At 39.5% G+C, this 20182-nt stretch overlaps 1 protein-coding gene across 1 annotated transcript in view; it reads left to right on the forward strand.

Moving 5' to 3' along the window:
* Positions 1 to 19402, forward strand: part of LOC135469812 (uncharacterized) — a 20409-nt gene extending 1007 nt beyond the window's left edge. The window contains exons 2-5 of the mRNA XM_064748421.1: positions 13571 to 13680; positions 15554 to 15743; positions 17976 to 18041; positions 18909 to 19402. Coding sequence (XP_064604491.1) covers positions 13571 to 13680; positions 15554 to 15743; positions 17976 to 18041; positions 18909 to 19402 — 860 coding nt within the window. The remainder of the gene's footprint in view (positions 1 to 13570; positions 13681 to 15553; positions 15744 to 17975; positions 18042 to 18908) is intronic.
* Positions 19403 to 20182: the final 780 nt, after the last annotated feature.

Below are 20182 nucleotides of genomic sequence, written 5' to 3' on the forward strand. Positions count from 1 at the left end.
AACTGTTGAAATAACGTTTGTGATTTTTACCACAAGCCCACAGTACAACCAAATAATAGCAGTGGCACATACTGTATATACACATGTACCATAACTGTCGAACTGACATTGTGACTTTACCACAAGTCCTCATTACAACCAAAGAATAGCAGTTGTACACACTATATCCAAGCACTATAATTGTCGAACTGACGTTGTGACTTTATCACAACTTTTCAGTACAACCAAAGGACAGCAGTATTACATATACGAGTTCAAGAAGCACAGTGAGAAAGAAAAATAAGTCTAGAGAACACCTACTGAGTCAGGTCAGCCAAAAGTAAACTGCATACGTGATAAAACACAATTTTAGTATTTTGTTTGGTTTTTTTTGGTGACAGCTTGCGGTCCGTCTTCCTCCAAATTAATTCGGATGTCTTCATATGGGAGAAAATTTGTCAGTACTCTGTCAAATGTCGGGTGTTTAGCCCGGGAACTCAACTCTCTTTTCTACCCCCCCTCCCCCCCCCCCCCCCCCCCCCCCTTCCGAAAAAAATATGACGGTTCGTCTATGTGACTACTACTTAAGTATAATGTTGAACAATACTTAAACAAATAAACCTGTATACTGTAGATGCAGACATAGGGCCTATACCGTGTATATACCACATTGGCCTAACAAATGCTCACTGTATGCAATACAGGTTTTCGCCAGAACAATAAAATTTCCCCCACTTCATAGAAAATGTTCTTTTGTAATTACAGGCTATAGATTAGTTTTGGCAGATACAATAGTTGATGTGATCTTCTACTTTCTTTTCTATTTTTTTTTTCGTCTTCTTTGAAATCGTAATGAAGCTGCTAGAATATAGCATATTAATACGTCTACTAAACACCACGGAATCTGGGTATTTATTTTATATTACACTGCTCATTTGATACGTTTATTTACTGACATCGTTGATGTTTCACGTCACTCCCATAATTATCATGTATAGTACTGCGGTCAGCGGTAGGAGAAAACCATCGCTTTTGTCAAGGAATTGTTTAACCTATTACTTCAAACTGAGGGTACACCGACTGGAGGAGGATTCGGATCCTGTACCAGGGTGCGACAAACAACTGTTTTGCAGCATTAGATGGTCACTATCCTCAGCTAAATTGGTGGATATAGTTCTAACTGCTTATGATAAAGTTCTAACTGGCTTATGATAAATCTCTAACTCTTTATGACAAACACAGGTACATCACTCAAATGTAATACCTAATTAACAGAAAGTTAATACAGGACAAAGTGTACAAACTTAGTACTTTAACACGAACGAACGACATGTACGAGAGCTGGATTCGAGTTTGTGACATGTGTAGATATACTCTAACCACCATCGGAAGCCACGCTGTAGCAAAATCAGGTAACGGCGGATTCACTAACACATATACACAATGGTTACACAAGAGATTGTGCTTGACTTCTTCTTTTCAAGTAACTATACGTACTTTTACATCTTCTTACATTTCAGTCTGGCTATGACTTTCTTTAATCAAAAATCGCCAATATATGGCAGGAATTTGTCGAAGTAGCTGTAAGCAAATCATTTATTCATTCATTCAAATATAAAGGGAGACAACTACACTGACGTTACAGTTTGACAGTGGTCAATCGTGTGATTGAGCTCATGATCAAACGTAACTTTATCAACACATGAACCTGGTCTTCCGCATCATCTAGAGAAAATGATTTTAATCTCTGCTGCTTTAGGCTTTGTCATCGCTGTTGTGTTTGTTGAGCAGGTCTGTTTCATTAGTCGACCGCCTTCGGCAATGTCATTTTCAACTAAGCTCACCCCTATTTATTCACGCTAACACCAACTACAGAAAGTTCTGTTTTCTTAACTCGTTAGGCTTATCAATTCGTCCTACTACACAATGTCAAATTTTTTTCCTATTCTGTTTGTCAGATTTTAGCCACCACGGATCAAGTAGGATCGTGTTGTAGGAATAATGAACTTGGGGTTTGGGTTCTGTAACATGTGTATGAACTATCAAGACTTACCGTCAGACAGATCAGAGACTGGGCTGATCATGTTACAGTCGTAGGGCATGATATTATATTTCCCCGCATCTGCAGAACTCGTGATCAGGGTAAAGCAGAGCTATTTAACATGGCTTAATTAATGGAATTACCCTTTCTGTAGTGGTATACTGTGAATCTGTGTGATTTTAATAGTCATCTGGAAAACTAGGATCAAGTGCCACCTATGCTTCTGGACATACAACTTTACTGTTCTATCCCAAGAGACAAACCATACGCCTGTCCTTCTCAATATATGAATTCCCCCGGTAACACTACGCTCCAGATATATCTTACTGCCTGCCCCTCCCGGCACAAAGAAGGAATATATAGTCATAGAGTATGTTGCTGACATCAGTGGTTAATATGAACGTTCTCTAGTGACCCCGATCTCATTGTTGAATAAGCTTCGTTCACTTATTTTGTGATTAGTGATATTCTGTCTTTCTCACTGTGTAACTTACCTGAAAATGGCAGCGCTTTAAATTATTTTTCTTCTAGTTTGAACAAAGTCGGATTTTGGATTAAAGTGCAAAATGTGCATTCCTTTTTGGCACCCTGTAAATTTCCATAGATCACACCTCTGCAGATATATTGGCTTTCCACCGTTTACATCGTGTCAGATGTATTAAATTGGCGCTGTTTATACTATACTAGATGTATTAAACTGGCACTGTTCACACTAAACTAGATTATCAAACTGGCACTCTTCATACTGCATAACATGTATTAAATTGGTGATCATCCTAAGAAAAATCTCATCTGTATCTCATAGTCTAAGCCTAATATCAGTAGGCTATGTTCCAGGTACCGTCTTTAAGAAGCCCCCATATAGGTAGAAGAACAAATAAAAATAGCCGTACGTGGGAAGGTCTGCCAGCAACCTGCGGATGGTCGTGGGTTTCCCCCGGGCTCTGCCCGGTTTTCACCCACCATAATGCTGGTCGCCGTCGTATAAGTGAAATATTCTTCAGTACGGCGTCCAATCAAATAAATCAAACAAATCAAATAAAAATATTTACAGAAAAATCAATTTGTTTGATAGGGACAGTCCTTCTTTATGGAGACCAGTCTGGAGAAGAAATTAAAGATCTTAACCGAGAAGATGGCTGTCATGATCGCCCAGGATGAGCTGACACCCCTGCAAAGCATTAGGTGGAGGACATGACAGTAGAGGCAAGGGCTAGTTCTGGCCCGTCCTGAGAGGACGCACAACAGACAGGCCTAGGTGAGTCCGTGTGTAAATTCATCAACAATGCAGTTACACCTGAAAACAAAACAGTCTGGTCTAGATAAATTTGTCTGTAATACATCAACAGTGGAGTTACACCTGAAAACAAAACAGTCTGCTCTAGGTAAATATGTCTGTAATACATCAACAGTGAAGTTACACCTAAAAAACAAAACAGTCTGGCTTAGGTAAATCTGTCTGTAATACATCAGCAGTGGAGTTAAAACCTGAACACAAAACAATCTGGCCTAGGTAAATCTGTCTGTAATGGATTTATCGAAAGTTTGTTTTTTATTTCTTTTTGTGTCCTAAGATATAAATGCAGAAGAGATAGGTTTTACAATTTAGTAGCCTGCAGTCAAAACTCCGTTTGGGGAAGAGTTCAAATAGGATGGGGTGCAGTTAGGAGATAAGTTAGTCCATCGTATCCAGTAAGCCTACGTTTATCGATGAGGTTAATTCTGAAAATTCCCGGACATTTACTGAAATTAATACATACACTAAAGGGATCATTTAGAAAATATGAAGTATTTGCTAAATATAATTTTTCACACTTTGATCTTCATTTTTTATTATTTTCTCTCTGTCTGTCTGTCTGTCTGTCTGTCTTTCTCTCTCTTTGTCTCCCTTGTCTGTCTGCTCTCTATCTCTAATATCTCTTCTCTCTCTATCTCTCTATCTCCCTCTCTCTTCTCTCTCTCTCTCTCTCTCTCTCTCTCTCTCTCTCATCTCTCTCTCTCTCTTCTCTCTCTCTCTCTCTCTCTCTCTCTCTCTCTCTCTCTCTCCCTCTCTCTCTCGCTCTCGCTCCTCTCTCTCTCTCCTCTCTCTCTCCTCTCTCTCTCTCTCTCTCGCTCTCGCTCTCTCTCTCTCATCTCCCTCTCTCTCTCTCTCTCTCTCCTCCTCTCTCTCTCTCTCTCTATCTCTCTCTCTCCTCTCTCTATCTCTCTCTCTCTCTCTCTCTCTCTCTCTCTCTCTCTTCCTCTGTCTTTCTCTGTTTTAAGATCGACATATCAAGGTTCTGTCTGTCCTATTTTACGTATGCAAGTTATTATAGAGAGACAAAAATTTCCCAATTTAACCCTGGAAACCCTAGCTCAGTGTCGATTCTGTATCCTTTTAAACCGTTGCTTTATTTTCTTGTCATCTGCTTTTAAAACGTAAACTCTTTTTTCAAGATTGTAATTAAAGCTTGAACTTCTCCTCTAAGCATTCAGATAATTAAAAGTGTTTTAACGACGATCATATAGGCTTAACTTTGTTTAGAGATGGTATATATTGGATGATTTATTCGTGTAGTTAGTTGATTTGTGTGAGAAATGTGCACTCATCCAAGGCGCTTAGGTAACAGCATGTGCAAACTCACCTGATTACGTCGGTTTTCTTCATCTCTCGGCAGGTAAATGACAAATACTACAACTACAAATTCTAGGCCAACTAACGAGGCTGATTCTAACTACAAACAAAGTGTTTGGGACGCTTAAACATGTCCACAAATTAAGTACTTTGGATGATTAAACCTTGCACAATAAGGCCTCTCTTGTCTTTGGAATCTGGACAGAAAAGTACCTTTTTACGCGTATGTTTTACGTACTTTTTTGAATTATCATTTTTCCTATTGATGTACCCTAATCGCTTTTATTTCACAAAATTATGTTGCGAGTGGGTACACTAGGAACCACAAAGGGTCCTTGTAAGAGGTTGTTTTGTCGATTTAATGTAAAATGATCCTTTGCGTTTTATGTTGTTTGTATTTCCTTGCTTTTCAGCGAGTACAATCTATTATTATTGGGGACTGGCACAACGTCCAAGCTATTCTACCATTTTGTCACCAAGGTAGGGTAAACATCTCGGCCAGACTGTCAGACCAAAGAAAGTAATCGCTTGTGGCTATCATGAGCAAGAAATTCATGTAGGACGAACACCTAAATTTCACCTATATATGTCCATATAAATACACCCTCCGCAGACTATTCGCGGCAAAAATTACTAAATACAGACAAAAGCGTAAGGTGAAAATGACAGTAAAATGTGATCGACTATTCTGTTATGTCTGAAGTAACTGTGTTTAAATCATTTCTTTTTATCTTTACAGATTCGATGACCGAATCACATTACCAGCACAAGGGAAGCCTTGGCATATCTTTTGTGCCTTCCTGTAAATCCTCAGTGGAACTTTTGGCGGACATCAATCTAAAGCTTACCTCCATGATTCTGAGTATAAATTTTACAACAGCAATCTGTTGTCCGTCAGAGTAACTCGGGCTGCCTTGTACTTGTATGATAAAGAGGTAAAACTAGGTTTATGGCCAATGTTCCGTTATTTTGTCATGTTTTTTTATGACGTTTGTGTTTTGAAAGAAATTTCTTCTGTCTATGACATACCTGTAATCTAAGCTACTTGTAGCAGATGTGCTTTATACACATGTGTGGACTGATGGTTAATTCACTACAAGGCAAGAAGTGACTTAATTACAGGGTGCCGAAGTCTCCTTATGTGAGCGATGGTGCTGACAGCTTGTAACTTACACTCAAGCGACCCAGAAAATGTACGAATAGTAACTTAAGTATTTGTGTGGATTATAAGCTGATTGTTACAATGCCTTTTTGCCATTTATTAGAAAGGTGGGATATTAGTACAAATTTTTTTGAAGCATCTCTACTGAAAAAATGCAAGTAAGAAATAATAAATAACCATTATAGTAAACAAAAATGTACATAATATATATTTTGGCGTCTACGTTCTGTTTTTAAAATCTAGATGGGGGATAAACGTAAAAGAAAATGTTTCTGTAATATACATTGTTGGCCTGTTTTAGAGAAGCAGCGTAGCAGAACAATACAAGAATCGCCCACGTACACGCTCACTAAAGAGTATAATAAGATAGCTTCCAACGCCATGCACTTAATATCCCAAAACAGCGGCAACAATTATAATGCTGTCCTCTCAAAACATATAATTGTCGAAACGATGTTGTGACTTTTACCAGAAGTCTCCAGTAGAGGTGAAAAGCTCCATTGTTACATACCGAATATTCTATATGGGCATGTTTAAGGGGTAAACTCAACGAGCAACAGATAAGTTATCAACAAATCAAAGTCTACCAAGAAGAAAATCGAGTCTGGACTTACGTACTGAATACAAACTATATGTATTTACAGTTGAGAAAGAAAAGAAGTCTCGAGAACAAACACTTACCCAGGTCAGATAAAAGAGAATTGCATGATGATAAAGCAGCATGTCAGTACTCTACTGATTTTCCTTTAGGTACAGGTTTCCATAGGTCACAAAATCTGAATCATAGCCTCCCTCGTTTTGGTAACACAGGGATCTAAGAATTAAGAAATAAAACTTATTTTTCTCCCACGTGTGCTGTGCATTAGGTAGTTAATTTCAACATGGCAAACTATGTTTTATATGTATTCTAGGGAAGAACATTCATGGAGGCTCGTTGGTGTCAAGGTGAAAAAAAAATTGAGAGTGAAAAAAGTCATTTCAAAAAAGTTATTTCTCGAACTGTTATACTTTCTGTTTGAAAAATCACTCACTCTGATAACACACGGAGACATCGTATACAGTAATACGTAAGTTATGTGTGAATGGTTTGCTCCTAATCGCGATACCAGCTGCATGAATACCTAACGGTCTAGATTGTGTTGCTATGATTTTGGTTAAGTCCATGCCAATGGAATGGATGTGAAATAAATCATCCAATCAGAGCGAGACACGTGACAGTTATACACCAATAAATGCACATTTCCGTCCAATACCTCTCCAGTTCAGTTCGAGCTCTGAATCAAACAAAATAATTTTGCGACGACAGATGAATGACGCTTTCAAGGTTTTGAGGTCAAACTAATTTAAAAATATGTCTGAAGTGAACGGTTTATTTCGTGGTGAAACTTATAGATTTACTTGAAGCTAAAATGGAATGTTCCTCGTGAGATAGTAGCCTTGTCGAAAATTAAATGACCATGTGAAGCCGGTTTCGACACACCCAGGTCTACAACTTCTTCAACTCGGGTCACACTTTGTCTGTGTCTGGGTGACGGTAGCTATGGAGCTAGACGCGCTGACACAAGTCACAGAGACATGCGATAACTGGGAGGAAGCAACGGCAGAAAACATTGCTCAAAGAGCGGCGTTGGCCTTCAGATGGCCTCTGTGTGTAACTTCCCAGGCTGGACTCTTTCCGCTGGCCATTTATAGACATTATCCCATGTATTCCAACACTAGCGTAGCTCAGAGTCATTGAGTGAATGCTTGGGGTTTAACAATTGTTCAGTCAAATGACGACGAAGGAGAATGTAATGCACTTCCTTGTTGCAGGACGGAGTTTCGCCGCTCTTTTATTCAGTGCTGCTTCACTGAGACGATATATCGAAGGCAAATAAGCGGCCCCACCCCAGCCATTATATTATTTATTTGATTTATTATTTGATTGGTGTTTTACGCCGTACTTAAGAATATTTCACCTATACGACGGTGTATTATAGTGGGTGGAAACCGGACAGAGCCCGGTGGAAGCCCACGACCATCCGCAGGTTGCTGAAAGACCTTCCCACTTACGGCCGGAGAGGAAGCCAGCATGAGCTGGACTTGAACTCACAGCGACCGCATTGGTGGGAGATTCCTAGGTCGTTGTGCTGCGCTGGCGCGCTAACCAACTGAGCCATTTTATTCATATGACAACCAGTCCTTGTCCTTCCCATTAATACTAAACGCCAAGGGACGAAGATACAGCTTCCTCTTTAAAGGTCTTGGGTGTGACCAGACCCAGGATTGACCCTGGATCTACCACCCCCGAACCCGGCGCAGCTCAGAACTGTTTCTGCTTTGGAGCGGAGACAGTGTTTTGTGTACCGCCGACTGAGTCCTATATCACGGGAGATGTCTGTCATCATTGAGCACACTACTCGAGCACCATCGAGTTCACCCCTAACGTTTTCTTGTAATACAAGCAAACCGCCGTTTTGGACTGGTTACTAGAAAGGACGTTGCCCATGCTGCGTTTATGCAAATATAGTACCTGCAGATGCATGCGTGTTTTTGATGCCTTTTTACACATGAGATAAGTGCCTATTGGCCACATGATGTCGGTAATTGTAAATATTTCATCTTTAAACTTAACTTCCTGACCAGTACATAAATCAAATTTTTCCTTTTTACTCGGAAAATGTTTGAAGAAAACAGACGTTCTGACAGCACAACCCAGATCATCCAATCACTCCCCACTCACCTCCCCTCTTTCAATAGCGAAATGGAACCTTCCCAACGACCATTAAGAGTACGGCAACAGTGTATAGATTGCACACTTCGCTAACAATTGCTTTTAATGGTAAAGGTTTTGGAAGTATGCTAGAATTAGATGTTAGTCTGGACCTGATAACACTGAGGGGCCGACGATGACCAACAGTTTCCGCAAGCCAACTTTCGTTGAGGAATCACACTGTACATAGTGCAAACATAAATGTTATATATACTAGATTGGCATAACAAATATTTTATGCAATTCAGGTTTTCTGCGCCATAATAAAAACGAGATGGTCGTCACACACAATGTCTCATTTTACTTCTACAGTATTTACAGACTAAAAAGTTGTATTGGGAGATACAGTAGATGACGTGACCTACTCTCGTCTTTCCTTTTCCTTTCAATAGAATATAATGTAATAATACGCCTATTAAAACAGCGTGTAGTTGTCGCTCACCGGAAATCTGGATATTTATGTTAAATTACACTATTCATTTGATACATTTACTTGATACTCATATCGTTGTTTCACGCCACTCTCAACAGTTGTCAGCTACTCTACTGCGGTCGGGTTTACGGATATGGGGAGGTAATTAGAGCTCGTAGAAAACCATCCCATTTCTCAAGATATTCTTAAACCTCTTGACTTCAAATCACATGCGCAGATCTGACCTCTGTACCCGGGTGCGACAGACAAATGTTTAGCAGCAATAGATAGCCAGGCACCTTAGCCTGTTAGGATTGGTGGACATAAAGTTTAACTGGTAATCATAAACATGCGTCCGCGCTTCCATGCTTCAAAACGTAATACTTAATTAACAGAAACCTAGCAACTGACAAAACGTTCGCCCATCGCCGTATGAACCTAGTACTTTAAAGACGAGTCAGTGAGAACTGGGTAACCTTGCGTCTTTTCATGGATACATTCTACCTGCATAAAAAGGCACGCGTTTGGCAAAAACAGATTACGGCGGATCACTTACACATAAAAAAAGGTGAATGAGATAAAAGATTGTGCATAAATTCTTCTTTCCTTATAACTATACGTACTTTCACATCTTCTCACAATTTATTTATTTATTTATTTATTTATTTATTTATTTATTTTTTTATTTATTTATTTATTTATTTATTTATTTATTTATTTATTTGGTGTTTTACGTCGTACTCAAGAATATTTCACTTATACGATGGCGGCCGGTATTATGGTGGGTGGAAACCGGGCAGAGCCCAGGGGAAACCCACGACCATCCGCAGGCTGCTGGCAGACCTTCCCACGTATCTTACAATTCAGTCTGGCTATGTAAGATAAATGTCTTAAATGCTGGACGTCGTTGTATAAGTGAAATATTCTTGAGTACGGAGTAAAACACAAATGAAATCAATAAATAAATAAATTTCATCAAAAATCGGCAATATATGGCCAATATATATATACAATCATTTATTCATTCATGCAAATATAAAGGGAGACAACTACACTGACGTCACAATCTGACAGAGGTCGGTCCGTTCAGACACATGCTCAAACGTGACTTCATCAGCACATGAAGCTGGAGATCCGCCCTCATCTAGAGAAAATGATGACAATCTCTGCTTTAGGTTTTGTCATTGCTGCTGTGTTTGCTGTGCAGGTCTGTTCCACTTGTCTACCTCTGTAAGCAATGTCATGTTCATCTGAACTTTCTCTATTTATTCACGCTAACACCAACTATAGAGAGTTGTTTTCTCTTTGCCCATTAGGCTAATCTGTTTAGCCTGCTACGATAAGTTACGTGCTTTTCTTGTTGTCTTTCTCAGATCTCTGCCACCACGGATCATGGACAGTCGTCTCCCAAGGAAATAGGTAAGGAAAATTGCCTCCGTGTTGTTGGAGTAATGAACTTGGGGTTTGGGTTCTGTAAAACGTGTATGAACATTGAAGACTTGTTACAGAGTACAGTGATGCTAGATCCCAGAATTCTTCGGTATTTTTGTGGAACCACAACACCAATAGCTATGTGGAATAGAGGGAAGGTTGTTTATTGAATAGACGGAAGGTTGTGTTTGGAATAGAGGGGATCTGTTTTATGGAATAGAGGGAAAGTTGTGTATGGAATTTTGAAATTCCATGTAATTTGTTGATGAAATAGAGGCAAGGTTGTGTATGGAGTAGAGGGAAGGTTGTGTTTAAAATAGAAGGTAGGTTGTTTATAAAATAGAGGGAAGGTTGTTTATGGGATTTAGGGAAGGTTGTTGATGGAATAGAGGGTAGACTGTTTATGGAATAGAGGGTAGGTTGTTTATGGGATAGAGGAAAGGTTGTTGATGGAATAGAGGATAGACTGTTTATGGAATAGAGGGTAGACTGTTTATGGAATAGAGGGTGGACTGTTTATGGAATAGAGGGTAGACTGTTTACGGAATAGAGGGAATCTGGTTTATGGAAAAGAGGGAAGCTTGTTAATGGAATAGAGGGAAGCTTGTTTATGGAATACAGGGTAGACTGTTTATGGAATAGAGGGTAGACTCTTTATGGAATAGAGGGTAGACTGTTTATGGAATAGAGGGAAGCTAGTTTATGGAATAGAGGGTAGACTGTTTATGGAATAGAGGGCAGACTGTTTATGGAATAGAGGGTAGACTGTTTATGGAATAGAGGGTAGACTTTTTATGAAATAGAGGGAAGCTTGTTTATGGAATAGAGGGTAGACTGTTTATGGAATAGAGGGCAGACTGTTTATGGAATAGAGGCCACGGGAATCCGATTGAGAGGGAAGTTTTTTTTCTGGAAGAGACGGAAGGTGGTTTTTTGAACACAGGGAATGTTGTTTGTGTTATAGAGGAAATCTGGTTTAGGGAATAGAGGGAAGGTTGTTTATGCTGGCGGATAGCAAAGGTGTTTTCCTCGAGTATGTATGTCAGCGTAGTATCCCTGGCATAGAACTCTAGCAAATCCTCTCTACCTCATTCTAACTCAGAAAACTGCGTCCCACATTAAGATAACGGTATTTCAACAGTGTTGGCGATTTTCCAAGCTGCAATACAGATTACAGACTTAGTTAGGCATAGCAACTGGGCCCATATTTATCAAGCCACTTTAGACTTAAGTCATCAATTGTGAGGGCAATCCAATAAATCCAAGTCCTAAACAGGAAAGAACTCAAACTGTGGTTAATATATTATTCTGTTGTACAGAATCATAAAAAATGTTAAACTTCACAAAGCAAAGCATTATAGTCGTAGCTGTGTTTGAATTTTAGACTCAAATGTTAAGACGTTTGTTAAATGTAGGCCCTGTTTTTCTATTTTCCATCAGGTGCAAAGGACGTTAAAATTTTTAAAATGACTATATAACCTAATTAAATAAATGTAAAACAGCTTCCGTGGTGGTAACTTGTGAAACAGTCTGATTTTACAGTATGGGTTAACTCAAGAGCGACAAGATATTACTAGTCATTTGGAAAACTAGCGTCAAGTTTCATTTCTGTTTCATTTGTACGTTGTACGCTTTTTCTATTTTCCGGAACACTCAATCTCGCCTGTTTTCAGGTAACAGGTGTTCTTTTCTGCACCTACATCCTAATACCCTTAGACTGTAGATTTATTCTTTAGCAAAGTTTAAAGTCTTTCTCGAGGTAGAGTATTATACACATTACTCCAATCTTGTCAATCTTCAAAACTGATATCCAAGTAACATTATACGAACAAACCATACCTGTGTTCTTCTGCTCTTACATCTTCATCCCTGTTACACTACAGATAAATCATACGTGGACTCTATTGAACATACAACTTAACTGTTCTAACAATAAAGACAATCCGTATGTGTACTCTGCTCTAAATACAATTTCCCCCTGTAACATTACAAATAAACCAAACGCGTACACCCCTGAGCACCCATATATGTATTATACCACAACACTAGAGCGAAATCATAAGTCTCTTCTTCTGCTATTTTTTACTTATTTATTTGAATGGTGTTTTACGCCGTACTCAAGAGGAATGCTGCTAAGACACCGGGCATAGTCAGCAAGCCGCCTATGACCATCGCAAGTTTCTGACAGACATTCCGACATTCGGTCAGAGAGGAAGCCAGTGTGATCAGGTCTTACACCGACCGCATTGGTGAGATGCTCTTGAGTCATTGCGCCTCCCTGGCACACCAACCACTTAAGTCAGTCTATCTCTCTTACACATTCACCCCTAGTTACAATACAGATAAATATTACGTGTACTCCTCTCAGCACACAATATCAGAGTTCAAACACACGAGACAAAGGTATATTCTTTTCAACATATAACTTCAACCCTGTCACGCTACAGACAAACCGCACGTTTGTCACATTGTAGACCATACATGCATTCATCTAAGCGCACAACTTCACTCTGTAACACTAGGAAGTATACATGTATTCTTCCAAACATACAACTTTGCTCTGTAACCCTACAGACAAAGGATACGTGTATTCCTCTGGAGATAAAGCTCCATTCTGTGACATTATAGACAAAGGATAAGTGTATTCTTCTCAGCCTACAACCTTGCTCTGTATTACTTCAAACAAAGATACAGGTGTACTCCTGTACATACAGCTTCACTTCTGTAACACTACATTCTTCTACTCTAAACTCTTCGCCACTGTGACACTATAAACACGATAGATGTAAGCTACTCTTGTGCACCTCCATGTTCCCCACTCTTGTAGACACGCCATAAACATAGAATAAGCATCTGAGCGTTCTATGTAACATTACAAACTATTTGTTACTGTATTGTAATGCGCTTAAATTCTTCAACTATTTGACATTACCTACAGACTATAGACATATACCTTGCATTTGATCGGACACAAACTGAAAATCATTTGTGTGCAAAAAAAGCATTGATTGATCACTAGCCTTTTTCCGAAGAGCCAACATTCCCTGAGCGCCACAGACAAAAACTTAATAGACGTGGAATACAGTTCATGACGCTGTCAGTATGTCCAAATGCAAGCTTTATCTGTGATCAGTATTTGATTTCTTCATGCTATTCAGTTTTAGTGCTTGTACTTTCAGGATGTTGTAGAGATCATTGTGGACTTCCGGGTCGGGATGGACGAGACGGACGGGACGGTATTCAGGGACCGTATGGACCACCTGGGTCCCCGGGAGAGAAGGGTCCTCCTGTAAGCGTTCCGAGCATGGGTAGCTTTACTTTTTCAGTCAGTTTAATTTAACAGAAAGGAAAGTAGATATGACTCTACCACCTTAGATGCTGGATGAAGCGGTGATGTCAATTGTGATAGTCAAGTGCCACCCTTGTCAGCCGTATGATCAACGACATTATCAAACCCACTAAAACATTAATGCATGTCCAGTGAAAAGTACAAATAAACTTGACAAAGACAACGGAACTTTACCAAGATAAAAATTCCACAGCCAGCACAATTTCGGTAAAAGCAAATAGTCGCTATTCCAACAGTTTCGGGTACTGGTATATAATATCCTTCCCTCATACCCTCCACCACTCAAAATAAAGAAAAGCATTGTCATCGCAGAATCATCTTCCGTCCCTTTTTTATGATCAGTTCTTTCTCCATGTGTAACTTGCCTGAAAATGGCAGCGCCTAAAATTAACTTTGTTATTTTCAACAAAAGGAGATCTTTTTTATTAAAATTTAAACGTTTACCTTTTTGCACCCGGTAACGTACCACTTGAATTAACGCTGTTCATACTGTGCTAGGTGTATTGAATTGCCGCTGTCCATACTGTACTAGATGTATCAAATTGGCACTGTTCATACTGTAAAGGATGTATTAAATTGACGCTGTCCATACTGTACTAGATGTATCAAATTGGCGCTGTTCATGCTGCACTAAATATATTAAATTGGCGCTGTTCATACTGTACAAGATGTATTAAATTGACGCTGTCCATACTGTACTAGATGTATCAAATTGGCGCTGTTAAATTCACGCTGTTCATACTGTACCAGATATATTAATTGGCGCTGTTTATACTCTACTAGAAGTATTCAGTTGACGCTGTTTATACCGTGCTAGATGTATTAGTTTAGATCTGTTCATATTCCACAAGATGCATTACACTGACGCTGTACTAATACACTGTACTAGATATATAAACACATCAGTTGTGCTAAGTTACTGTCTTTAAAAGCCCCTGTTTACGTACAACCCGGCAACGTGCCACTGTTTACGTCGTGTCATATGTATTAAATTGGCGGTGTTCATACTGCACAAGGCGGACTCCGTGGCTCAGTTGGTTAGCGCGCTAGCGCAGCGCAATGACCCAGGAGTCTCTCACCAATGCGGTCGCTGTGAGTTCAAGTCCAGCTCACGCTGGCTTCCTCTCCGGCCGTACGTGGGAAGGTATGCCAGCAATCTGCGGATGGTCATGGGTTTCCCCCGGGCTCTGCGCGGTTTCTACTCACCATAATGCTGGCCGCCGTCGTATAGGTGAAATATTCTTAAGTACGGCGTAAAACACCAAAATCAAAAAAAAAATCAAAACATACTGCACAAGATGCATTCAAGTGGCACTGTTCATACTTTACTAGATGTATTAAATTGACGCTGTTTATACTGTACTACATGCTTTAAATTGGCGCTGTCCATATTATATTAGATGTATCAAATTGGCGCTGTTCATGCTGCACAAGATGCACTAATATGGCACTGTTTGTACTGTACTAGATGTATTAAATCTGTATTAAAGGATGTATTAAATTGACGCTCTCCATACTGTACTAGATGTATCAAATTGGCGCTGTTAAATTTGCGCTGTTCATACTGTACCAGATATATTAATTGGCGCTGTTTATACCCTACTAGAAGTATTCAACTGACGCTATTTATACCGTACTAGATGTATCAAATTGGCTCTCTTCATATTCTACAAGATGCATTACACTGGCGCTGTACTGATATACTGTACTAGATATATAAAAACATCAGTTGTGCTAAGTTACTGTCTTTAAAAGCACCTATTTATGTACAACAAAAACAGAAACCTTTACATCAAAATCATTTTTTTGATAGGGACAGTCCTTCTTTATGGAGTCCAGTCAGGAGAAGATTTTAAACATCTTAACAGAGAAGATAGCTGCCATGGTCGCCCAGGAGGTCAAGCTGACATGTCCTGTAAAGTATAAGGGGGAGGACTTGACAGTAGAGGGAAGGGCTCGTTCTGGCTCCTCCTCCAGAGAAAACACCCAACAGACAGACATAGGTGAGTCTGTGTGTAAATACGTCAACAGTGGGTTTGCACTAAAACACAAAACTGTCGAAAACACAAAACTATCTAAAACACTAAAACACAAAACTGTCTGGCGCAGGTGGGTCTGTCTGTAACACATCAACAGTGGGGTTGCACTAAAACACATAACTGTCTGGCCTGGTTGAGTCGTTAACGTTAACATTGAAATTCCACCAAAACACAGTACAGTCTAGACTATGAGAATCTCTCTGTAATTAATCAACAGTGGGGTTACACTTGAACACAAAACAATCTGGCCTGGGTGAGTTAGTCTGTAATACATCTGCAGTGGAGTTACACCTTAAAACAAAACAGTCTGACCTTGGTGAGTCCGTCTGTAAAACATTAACAGTGGGGTTACACCTGGACACAAAACAGTCTGGCCTGTGTGAGTTCGCCAGTAATACATCAGCAGTGGAGTTGTAGCTGAACACAAAACAATCTGGGTGAGACTGCGTGCAATACATCATCAGTGGAGTTCCACCTGAACACAAAACAATCTGGCCTGGGTGAGTCCGTTTGTAATACAGCATCAGTGGAGTTACACCTGAATACAAAACAGTCAGGCCTGGGTGAGTCTGCGTGCAATACATCATCAGTGGAGTTATACCTGAATACCAAACGGTCTGTACTAGTTGGGCGGGTCTGTAATACATCAGCAGTGGAGTTACACCTAAACACAAAACTATCTGACCTGGGTGAGTCTGCCTGTAATATATCAACAGTGGAGTTACACCTGAATACCAAACGGTCTGGCCTAGTTGAGTCCGTCTGTAATACATCAACAGTGCACTTACACCTGAACACAAAACAGTCCGGCCTGGATGAGTCTGCCCGTAATACATCAACAGTTGAGTTACACCTTAATACAAAACGCTCTGGCCTAGGTGGGTCTGTCTGTAATACATTAGCAGTGGAGTTGCACCTGAACACAAAACAGTCTGGCCTGGATGAATCCGTCTGTAATACATCAGCAGTGGAGTTACACCTTAATACAAAACAGTCTGGCCTAGGTGTAATGCATCATCTGTGGAGTTGGGCCAAGGCATGAAATAGATATTAAACAAGTCATAGAGGCTTGTTAACGCTTTGAGGTACAACGACAACGTGGAAAACTCTAGTCTAAGATGTTGTAAAAAGTTTTCTATTCAATTTTTGGGAAAAATTGTCAATAGCTTGTGCATGGACACTGCTTTTTTTTTTAAATTACAACACACATGGAACGTTTTTATTTAATTTTTTTCTTCCCTTCTAAGATGCAAAAGGAGAAGCGATGAATTCAGATATTTAGTAACCTCATGTCAAAACAACAGGGAGAAGAGTCGGATTTGGATTGGGGTGTGGTTGGGTTCCGAGATGATAGATGTGAAGCTCAAAAATTCACGACCGTTATCCGAAATTACAGGAATACATCAAGTAAAGGGTCATATAGAGACATAAAGTGTATCTTAAATTCGAGTTTTTTCTTTCAAAAGTTTTGGGGATAACTTTTTTTTTAACTTGAAGGGACACACGATGATTTGTGACTGACTGGTATGAGATACGGGGAGTCAAGGCTGTGTTCACACCAAGCTGAATTTTTACGTACTGATCTTAGAGTCGATTATTTATCCGTTTAAAACCATTATCTTTTACTTAGAATTTCTTACTAACTTCAAGTTACTTTTAATGCTAAACTCTTACTGCCAGTTAATACAAACAGGCTTATACTGTTCCCCTGAGGTACTCAGAAAATTAAATATGCCTTATCGACGTCCTTGTAAGCTTAACATTGTCTCCGGATGGTTTTGAGTGAATGACTTTTTCGTTTATTGAGTTGATTGGTGTGAGAAATGTTCAGGTTGGCGAACACGTGCAAACACACCTATTGGTCATCCGGTCTTAACAATGTCCACAAATGAAGTACTTCCAGTGGTTAAACATACGACATTAAAGCCTACTCCTGTATTTGGAATCTGGGCCGACAAATACCTTTTCATATGTACGTTTTACCAGTTTTATAAACAGTCATTTTTTAAAACTTATTTTTCTTATAGGTACCGTCAGAGACTGTATTTTACACATCTGCATTAAACCTGGGCACGACACGAACCACCCGGGGTCCCTATAAAATGTTATTTTTGTCGGTTAAAAGGAAAAGAACTATTTTGCATACCACGTTGTGTGTACATAATCGTGGTATATGTGATTTTTTGTTTGTTTTAGCGGGTGTGGTCTATACTCGCTGGGGACGGACAAAATGTCCCTGCTATTCTACCACTTTGTACCAAGGTACGTAGATATCTCGATCAAACTCTTTGACCAAACAAAGTAATGTAGCAATCATAACCAACTAAACCGTCTCATACGAAGACCTCAATTATATGTACGTATGTAAGTGGCGTTAAAATGAAATTGATTATAGTCCGTAATGCCTAAAGTGAGTAGCTTTGAGTCATGAAGGACCCCTTACAACTAGATAGGAAATCGTCCCACTTCGGTTCAGCAGAGTGGGGGGAATTTTTCATGCAGAAAAACAAGCAAAATTTACTAGAATATAAAGTACAATTACTAAAGAACATCTGTGTAAAAACTTGGAGTAGTGCTTTTTAAGGGAATTCCATTCATAATAAAAATACATTCACATTAGAAAAATTAGATTTACACAGGATTGTTTTATCTATTTCTTCATATATTGTCAGGTTATAAGTAAATAAGTTTATAAATATTATTGTCAATCTATACAGATTATATACAGTAATCCTCCAGTAAAAACTTAACGATATTTATTTCAGCTAACAGCATATCGTACAATTCCACAAAGAAAGGGGGCGCCTTTTTAATCAGTCTGGTTTCGTAATAAATGTCCATTAGAAACACTGTCATATATTCACGGTGTAATTCGTAAGACAAAACGTCTTTCAAATACCAACTCTGAATAAAAAAGAATATTATCCAATGCATTTAACCGCATACAGTAAGCTGATGGTAACACATTTCATCATTTATACCTGTTACATAACAACTTTGACCCCATACCGGGGAAGCCTTTCCTTCATTTTGCAGACGATCTGTCATTATGAACAGCTTGCCAATCCGCCTGAGCAGCAGAGGGACAATTTCCCATCCTGTTACAAGGGGTCTTTTCAATCATTACAGGTTTGATGGCCGGGTCACATTACCAGCACAAGGGTAGCGGTAGCAACCATTTGTGCCTTCCTGTAAATCCTCAGTGGAACAAGACTTTTGGCGGATACCAGTTTGAAGCTTACCTGTATGGATCTGAGTTTGAGATTTCCTCAAACCATCGGATCTTCCACCAGACGAACTCGGGCGGGGATTTCTTCCACCAAAGGGACATCCAGTGTGCTGTCTGTAACACACCGGGCAGAGCGAGTCACGTGATGATCCCAGCCCGCCTGGAGTGTCCAATCGGATGGACCGTGGAGTATCTTGGGTTTCTCATGGCTTCACATCATACTCACCGCAGGTCTGAGTACGTGTGCGTGGATCAGGATCCAGATACTCACCCCGCCACCGCTAAAAACGTCAACGGCAATCTGCTGTATATTGTAGAAGCCGTGTGTGGCCCACTGCCGTGTCCAAACTATGTTGACGGTTATGAAGTTACTTGTGTTGTTTGCACAAAATAAGTCGAAGTTTTCGTTAAATAAATATTAGATATTTGTAACTTTGGTCAACATTTATACGGATTTAATATCTTTATTTCAAAAGGTGTTTTAGGCCGTAGTCACAAATCCGTCTCATATACGATGTCGATCAGAGACAGCAGTTTAACCAATCGGCGAAGGATGTCCATGCCAGTCAGAAAACAAACCCATTTACTCGGTTGTATTTTGCACATTACCTTCTATATACTCGTACGACATCCTGCTAAAACTAGAGCATTGGCCAATCTCCCGACACTGTTATCACGTTGTTTTTTGTCATGTGTGTGTTTTGGAAGAAGTTTAAGCTGTCCATATTTAGCCACGAAGTGGCACGGGCCATGAGATACATGTACTTAGACCTACTTACAAGGTGTCCAAATCTGAAGAATATCTTTTAGACATAATAATTTAGGCACCGGTGTTGTCTGTAAGGCCCATATTCCAAAAACATATGTAATAGATACATGTATGTTGATGTTTAGTCTCTGTTTTTACGTTATAAATTGGAAAGCTATATATTGCTTTTTGTGTGATATACACTGTAGGCCAGTTTTGGAAAATCAGCTTAGCAGGTAAATACAACAATGGCCGAATCCTCTAGCACCAAACTGAATAAAAAGATAGATACCAAGCCACTCTGAGCTTTATGTACATCAGAGTCCAAATATGTGATTACTTTTCTCCACATCAGTATATAACGTGTATTTTTGAAAAAAGTTTAATTATAAAGATAATCAAAATTGTGACTTAAATACAGAGCTG

The sequence above is a fragment of the Liolophura sinensis genome, chromosome 7 (assembly GCF_032854445.1).
Source record: "Liolophura sinensis isolate JHLJ2023 chromosome 7, CUHK_Ljap_v2, whole genome shotgun sequence".
In the NCBI taxonomy this organism is placed as follows: Eukaryota; Metazoa; Mollusca; class Polyplacophora; order Chitonida; family Chitonidae; genus Liolophura; species Liolophura sinensis.